At 38.1% G+C, this 8,456-nt stretch overlaps 1 protein-coding gene across 1 annotated transcript; it reads right to left on the reverse strand.

Moving 5' to 3' along the window:
* Nucleotides 1–3,465: 3,465 nt before the first annotated feature.
* LOC109244208 (40S ribosomal protein S20-2) lies at nucleotides 3,466–5,451 on the reverse strand. Its single transcript, XM_019411265.1, has 3 exons — nucleotides 5,240–5,451; nucleotides 4,336–4,449; nucleotides 3,466–3,847 (listed from the first exon to the last, which is right to left on the reverse strand). Exons 1-3 carry the CDS (start codon nucleotides 5,349–5,351, stop codon nucleotides 3,705–3,707), a joined length of 369 nt encoding a protein of 122 aa, XP_019266810.1. The 5' UTR covers nucleotides 5,352–5,451; the 3' UTR covers nucleotides 3,466–3,704.
* Nucleotides 5,452–8,456: the final 3,005 nt, after the last annotated feature.

Genomic DNA, 8,456 nt, shown 5'->3' on the forward strand with positions numbered 1-8,456 from the left:
CCTCATTGGCACGTCCTTCCCAAGGCCTGCAAAATTAAAAAAAAATGAATAAGTACAATAACAAAGTACGAATGGAAAACTTGCAAAGAAAAAAAATTACCATGGTTTCGAGCCTCCCATCGGCCCCTTGACAACTCCATCCAGGCATGCTCGGAGTAGGCTTTTTGAGACACTAATCCCTCGACCCATTGCCTCAGGTGGGGATCACTTCCGGCATAACAGCCTTGGCTACAACACAAAAAGTTTAGATGAGGGGAAAACAAGAAAGCGGAATGGCAATAGTAGGTACTCGAAAGGCCAAGCAAACACTTACGTTTCATGTTCCACCTTTCGAGGAACAACATATCTTTGGCGGGGATTAGGTCCGAAGTCCTTATTCGCACAAACCTACCCATCCAACCTCGGTCTCGAGTCTCATCTTTGCTTGAGAATGAGGGTTTGGTGGCTCGACGATAAAGCTTGATCATGCCTCCTCGATAAATCCGAGGGTCGTAGAGGCGCATGAGATGATAGAGGGTAAAAGGATGGCCCTCAATCTTACTTACAAAGAATCGAAGGAGGAGCACGATCTTCCAAAACGAAGGGTGGATCTGGCCCAGAGTGACATCGTACCTATTGCAAAAGGCAACGATGATGGGGGTCCAAGGGACTTATTGTGAAGGGGTAGGTGTAGACAGTCAAATATCTCTCCTTGTAAGTAGTGATGGATTCTTCAGGGCTAGGCACTACGACGTCCTTGCCTACCCAGTTGGACTCCTCTTTTACCTTCTCGAAGAGGCGTTCAGTAATCGTACACATATACCTCGACATGGGTTCACATCGTCCCGGTGTCGAGGGTGTGTTCTCCACCTTGAAATCGGAGGCAGTTGCACACTTCGTCGGAACGAAGTCAGCAAGAGGATGCTTTGACGCGGCGGTGGCGCCAACGGACTTTGATGAAGAGGCAGTTTCTTTGTGAGGGACAGCTTTGGAGGTCTTAGCCATTTTTAAGAGTGGGTAAGAACCGGGAGTAAGAGATCTGGCGTCTTAAGAAGAGGTTAGCAATGAAACTTGATGATTTGTAGAAGAAGAACTTGAAAAATGCAAAGATTTTTTAAGGTTAGAGCAGAAGAGATTGAAGGTAAAGTTAAAAAAAATAATTGGAAAAGAGGTCTATTTAAGGGATTCACGGCGACGGTTCAAAGGCACTGGTGGACGACCACCAATTGGCGCTCATTAATGACTTGGGGAATTGTACCGACGGGACGTTTCAGTCGCTTATGTTGCTTACGTCACGAGGATGATGTCATGACAGGTCGAGGTACAAAATCGAAGGCTCAAATCCTTTCTTCTCATTGCACTCCAAGAAACGAGGGGACTATCTGTATACAGTGAAAACCGAGCCTGCCCGATTCTACTATTTGATCGAGACCAGGGAGTTGCATCAAAGATTGGCCCCGCAGTGGATCAGACCAAAGCACACGAATAAGGTACCGAGTTCGAGGATCGAGGTACATGTCGAGATCGAGGCCAGTAGCGATTGAGACCAAATGAGACAGACATCGAGCAAAGCACAATAACAGAAAGGCGAGATATCTATAACTAGTCGAAGATCATGGCGGAAATCTCGGAACAAATCAAATCAAGGGTGGTTGTTTAGCTAATCATGTGATTTACTTCCGTAATTAGAATTGTACCATATATAGGGTTCCTCTACTATATAAAGAGGGTTCTAATCATTTTGTATCCACCTTACATTAATGCATATCAAAGTAATACAACACTTTCTTTTTAGCTTATATTCTTGTTCATCAGCTTGTTTATTTCTTAAATATTTAGTACCGACCTGTTCGAGGGCATCTTAGCTCGAGGGCTGAATTACGTTTCAATGCTGGTTTGCTTTATATCATTGTTAATTTCTATTACTAATCTTCATATTCATCAGTTGGTATTAGGTGAAATCACGTGTCCTTAAAACCACATTATAAATTTAATTATTATCCAATTTTTAGGGTAAACATGATATATTAATATATCAACAAAAATATAGTAAGAACTACAAAGATGGTGGAGCATTACTCTTATTTAGTACATCATTATGTCCCATTGGATTAATATTACAAACCGAAATTTTTCCAGGTAAAGTAGTTCCTAGTATATCTGCACAAAAACTTGCATTGGCAAACACAGGAGAAACTACAAGGATTCTTGTCCTATCAATAAACTTCTTGGCTGCTCCCTCCTTTGCCATTGCCAGTAGATCACTCTCTTAGTTCTGATCCTTGTGGCTATGGCTGATGAGAGGATTTTCCAATCTCTCCATCAATAACCTGGATTCACAAATCAAAGCATCATAGACCGGTCGGAGTCAAGTGATCCTCAGGTTTTAGGGCTCCTTCTACTGCTACGATTACCTCTCTTCTCTTTTAGAAAGGTAAAGGACCACCAGAGAGGCAAGTGCTTTCATAAATGCGGTAAACCAATCAATCTTTTCGCTACATATCGGGGACAGGAACCATCCCAATAAACTCGATTGCCCGATAAAAAGAGAGAGAGCTCTTCTAATATTTAGCTCCTAGCTGCTCCCTCTCTATTTCAAAAGCCCTGCTCACTTATAGCCCTATAAGTCGGGTGGTCATTTTTTATCAAACTTGATTACCTCAATACTGTCAAATGAAATTTTTTGTTATTACTCTGTGAAAACGAGGATGGAGACTTAAACCTTAATTCCTTTTACAAGATTGACTTGCAACCATGTACTCCATTCGGTCCACAATAAGTGATCAATTTACTTTTTTATTTTGGTCCAAAATTAGTGTCCATTCATATAATCTAGAAAGAATTCAATTTATTTTTACAAGATTACCCTTATGTACATATCCCTAAAAAAATTTCTTACTCCTCACATTAAATATTTAATTAAGGGTAGTTTAGTCATACTAGGTACTTTTGTATAGAATTTAATAATTTTTTTAATGGGCGTACCAAAAAAAATTGATCACTTATTGTGAACCGGAGAGAGTAGATTTAGATGTTATGCTATGGTGTACTACTATTAAACTCGTGACTTGTTTAATAGGCTGGTTTGGTTGAACTAAAATTAACATGCTCTTATGTGTACCATATGTTTAAAGCTTATAGTCGATTACGAATTTTCATTTGAAACTCAAGGCAATTTTCATGTAGAAAATCAAGCCAATGTTGAAAGCGTATTCCTCATTATAAAGTCTATAATAGCTAAAATATCGGAGCCATAGTTACCCAAAGCTCGTAGCTAATCATAAATTTGCTTAATTAATTTGCCAAAATGAAGTGATGCAACCACAAATTTATGGCCAGAATGAACTTCCGTAACTAATATGGAACTTCTGCCATGTACTTGAAGTTACGATAGCAACAGTAGTATTTTCTAGAGGCCCCAAGGAAAAACCAGATCAACTTTTTTCTTTTCGTGCTCTTTATATTCTCAGGTTGGTGTTTTTCTGCTAGCCCAAAAACAAGTAGTCATTGATAATTCATCTAGAAAACCACACTTGCTGTCAAATAACAGACAATACCTCTTCCGAATATCAAACACTATTAGTATCTGGTTTAGCTGCAAAACTTTAATTGGAATAAAGAAAACCTTAAGCCCATAATTTAGACGGCCAAGAAAGAAACTCCAAACCGCTAGTACTTGAACAGATAATGAGTAATTCAACAACCTAATGAAAACAGAGAAGAATCTAAGAATCAGCAATGGTGACCTCAACCTCGACACCGGGTTCAATGGTGATTGAGGTGATCTGCTTGACAACATCTGCGGAACTGAAAAGGTCAATCACACGCTTGTGCACCCGCAGCTCAAACCTGTCCCATGTATTTGTGCCTGCAAGAAAAATAAAATATTAGTAATTAATACTGTAAACAAGGAGTTCCATACAAGAAACAAAAGCAAAAATCAGATCTACTATATATTTTAAACTATTCCAAGTAGGAAATTCTACACTGTTGTGTCCAATAGAATTGATACAAGCAATAGCACCTTATCGACAGGGAGACTCTCTACTAGTAATGTGAAGAAACTTTGTGAGCATCTCACATCTGCATAGACAGGGCCCTTCAGACTGAGACTGACAAATGTTCTAAACTGAGAAAAGGGGGTCTGATTTTTCATGCAGTAATATCATTGTTATTTCGGTTTATGCACAACAATATGTTTGTTACTGACCAATCTCAACCATGCTAAGCTTCACAAATTGGACTAATAAGAAACTGAATCCAGGCAAATACTAAACAACTCAAACAGAAAACAGAAATACTTGAACCTAGACATATCATAAAATCATATTGATAATTTGATAATAGCAATAGTACCTTCTCCACAGGGCGACTTTCTAGTGGTAATGTTGAGAACCTTTGTGGGCATTCGCACAGGTCCTTTTACCCTGAGCCTCTTGTCCTTGGCACCACGAACCAGATCAGCACACACTACATTTATAAGTCAATACAAACAAGAAATTACAAGTCAGTTATTGATGCAAGATACAAGCAAGTCCATTCACTACATTGATATTAGAAAAACATAACACCACATTATCAAACTTCTGTTGCAGCTAAAAATTCAATGTTCGAAAACCCAAAGAGAGTAGTAGTAGCTTTTTTATGACTGAGAAATACATCTGGGAAACTAGGGGATAATTGGTACACCTGTCTACCCTTCTCCACTTAAAATGGCATTGGGCTCGAACTTGTGACTGTCAACCTTGCCACCTGAACTAAGCCCTGGGCCAAATAGTACTACTAGTAGTATAGCCCCTAAATTATGCGAAAAAGATTCCGATTACTTAAGATGACTTATCTTCATTGTTTTTCAACATGTCTGCCTCACAAATCTCTCCTACTGATTTCATAAACTATTTGCAATGTAAAATATTCCCAATGTAGAGTCTCGCAAGCAAAAATCAATTTTACAACAAAGACAAGCAATTATCTCATACCATCTCAATGAGGTATGGGTTAAGAACTTAAAATCCTCATCTAAGATGTTCAAAATCCTGCATTTTACTACAAAACTAGATATTGATTTTCACTATTATAAGGTTGAAAGTCAAAGGCATACTCTACTTTCCTCAATAGACAAGATCTTCCCATACGAAACGAAACCAAAACATTTCTCAAGGGTCTTGAATGCAGAAAACATAATCACACAGCAAAATCTATAAGTCCGAAAACCTTAATCCTAAATACTATTCAAAAAAGATAGGCAAAAGAGGGAAACCTTTCTCAAGATTCTTAACGTTTTTGGAAGAAAGAGTGATTCTAATCTTGTGAATCTGCTCCTGGGGCTCCTCTAGCCCTGGTTTTGTTGCCTTCATTGCTGCATACGCCATATTTTTATTTGATTTGATTTGCTGAGAGTGATGCGACGAAGATGCAAAAGACGTAGCCGCAGCTTCGATTTTCTTTAGGGTGGATAATGGGGTAGTTTATTTTGAGTGTACCAGTTTATATGTATAAGATTAGGGTTTCACTTCCATGGTTTATTACACTTTAGTCCCCAATGTATTGCTTAGTTTACCTTTTCATCCCTAGTAAACTAGTTCATTCATTAAAGAAAAGTATTTCATTTGTTTTATTTAATTTTATTTTCGTGATTACAAGCACACAATTCAACTAATTTTATGGGTTCCTTTACATCTCACCAGTATAGGTATGGGTTAACTCTGTCCATTAAAATTTGGACAGACATAATATGTTTGCCTCTACTCGAATTTGAACTTAATACCTCATGGTCTTCAAACTGCTTCATTGACTATTAGTCCACATCATTGATGCCCTTATATTTTAATTTTTATGTAATACAACATTACTATTTGAAAAGTTAGATAAATTTTTCTTTTACTAATTTTTTCTTAAATAATTTTTTGGTAGTTTAAAGCATAGTTATTGTGACTTATAGTATTTTTATTTCTTTAAAATATTTAATATTTTATTTTAATTAGATTAAACATTCTATGCTCGAATCCATATCAAAAGTTAATTAAATTCTAAGGCATACTAATAGGTTTGTTAACAAGGACTTACATAATTTCTAGTCACTTGTCATGTTGTATTGTACGTGTATTATTATTCAAAAACAATAATTTAACCGCATATATATTCCAAAATACTTATTATTATAATTAAAGAGTTAATGACTTTAAAAACCTCCAAACTATCACTATTTTGCAAGTTTCATACTTAAACTATTGTTAGTTTATATGAGTCTACCAAACTATAGAGTACCTGGTCCTATATGAGATGATGATGAGAATGCTATAAAGACTGGAAGTAAAGAAGACAAGGGGGTTTACGTGGAAAAATTCCACACAAGGGGATGAAAAAACCACGACCTACTCTTGTAGGCTTTTCACTTTACTAACTTGCAATCTCCCTATTACAAGCCATTTTGCAATAACCCGATTGCAAAGACTTCAACTAACTTGTGATGCACCACCACAAGCCACTCTATAACTATCCTAGTTACAAAGGCTTTAAGCTTATGACTATTCCTAGTCACAACATAAACTTGGAAGTTTACGAATTTTGGTTTGTTCCTAAGACAAAGCTTCTAAGAAAGCAAACTAGGAAATACAATGAAGAGCAAACAACAAGATTACAACTCAACTACGGATGTACATAAACTCATTAAGAATTTGATCCTTAGTGGAGTTATCTTCTTGTTCTTGACACACCAGTGACTTCGATCCTGGATGAACGTTGTTATGCTTGATAGAATATCACTGAATGCACAAAGATGTTGTATCTTGTACCAGGTTGTTATATAACAAAAGATATCACAATGGATAGTGATGTCAATTCTTGATGTACGCTTCTTCCCAGTGAGAAGTGACTGCTGCACTGTCTGCACAGTCACTTCTATGCAGTTGCGTTCCAGCTGGATAGTGGACTTGTACTTCTATCAGAGAACACTAACGGACCAGGTCCCAGTTGTGTTCCTCTTCTGTAACATTTGCGAGATAGTCACTTTCCACTGATACGTTCTGGCTGTTTAGTTAACTTGTACTTCTACCAGGGAACCTTAAGCGACCAGGTCCCTATTGTGTTCCACTTTATAATGGTTGCGAGCAGTCACAGACCTGTAAATCTGTCAGCGAACCCTAAGGGACCGAATCACCACGTCCCTGTTATGTTCCTCCCTGAGGTCGTTCATGGACCAGGACAGTTGAAATGTAGGTCAGGTTCTCTATCTGATTCTTCACGACAAGTTTGTTAGATCATCAAAACATCAGAAGCATAAGGCAAAGACATTGAGAACCCATCAATTTTCCTCTTTTTGATGATGACAAACTTAGGCGTGGATGAAATTATTGATTAGAGCAAACAACCAGATAAGCTGCCAGGACTACGCAAGTTCCCCCTTGATCTCAGATCCCCTACGCAAGTTCCCCCTTAATCTCATATCCCCTTAATATTCCTCCTTTTGGCATCATTAAAAAGAAACACAATCAGATAATCATCATAAAGAAGTCTAACACAACTAACTCATGCCACATATGTGCACACATCATGACAGAAAAGAGAAGCTAGAGGAAAATAACAATGTACATACAAAAAGAGGAGTTGTTTCATTACTATTAACAATGGAATGATCAAGACAAGAGTAATAATGGTGAATTCCAGCATGCCATCACAAAAATAAGGCAAACAGAAAGAAAACAACAGCCACAAAATGTTAGAGCAAAAATAGCTGGACAAAAATAGGATCCTAGGGGGCACTAGAAGAAGAAGGCTTGGAAGAAGAGGCAACAATGGTTTTGAGAACCAGGTCCAGTCGAGCATTTGCAATCAGTTGTTCTTCAAGTAATTGTGCCCGAAGTTTATCATTCTCCTTTGTCAGTCGGGCAACTACTTCATTAACAAAATCAGGTCATTTACTTGCTTGACTGAGCTGAGTCTCCAGTATGGCATTCTGAGCCTTCAACCTTTTGATCTCTTCAGAAGCTACATTTTGAGCGTTGATCAGCTAAGAAATGGTCGAGATGCTTCCACCAAACTCTTTCTACACATTCATGTTCTTCCAAAATGAGAAAAGGTTTGCTTGCGTGTGCCCACTCTGGGATTCCCCAAGGGGACCTTGTAGAATCTGAACACATAAGTGAGGAGAAAGCCATATGGTAACCCATGATTTCCACCTTTAATGTTTGCCACCTTTTGCATGTGGTCTATCATGATTGCTGGCAAATCGATTGGGACAAACTCATCAAGCGATTCCATTAAGACCATATCCGACTTTGTAGCAATAGACCGCCTCTCAGAACGAGGTAAGAGAACCTTATTGACCAATTCAAAGAGAAGCTGATATTTAGGAAGTAATACCTTCTTATGCACCTGTTCCCCCTACTGAATAGCTTGCTCTTTCATGACTGCTCTCCTAAAGTTGACACCACAAACACCTTTGACTGAGGACATCCCTTCACATGGGATTCTGAGAA

The sequence above is a fragment of the Nicotiana attenuata genome, unplaced genomic scaffold (genome assembly GCF_001879085.1).
Source record: "Nicotiana attenuata strain UT unplaced genomic scaffold, NIATTr2, whole genome shotgun sequence".
In the NCBI taxonomy this organism is placed as follows: domain Eukaryota; kingdom Viridiplantae; phylum Streptophyta; class Magnoliopsida; order Solanales; family Solanaceae; genus Nicotiana; species Nicotiana attenuata.

What these genes read in the sequence shown, in the direction of transcription:
- LOC109244208 (XM_019411265.1), bottom strand. Translation starts at nt 5,351, where the DNA reads ATGGCGTATGCAGCAATGAAGGCAACAAAACCAGGGCTAGAGGAGCCC. An exon ending in CGTTAAGAATCTTGAGAAAG is followed by an intron (nt 4,450 to 5,239) that starts GTTTCCCTCTTT and finishes TTATAAATGTAG; the next exon opens with TGTGTGCTGATCTGGTTCGT. An exon ending in AAAGTCGCCCTGTGGAGAAG is followed by an intron (nt 3,848 to 4,335) that starts GTACTATTGCTA and finishes TTTTTCTTGCAG; the next exon opens with GCACAAATACATGGGACAGG.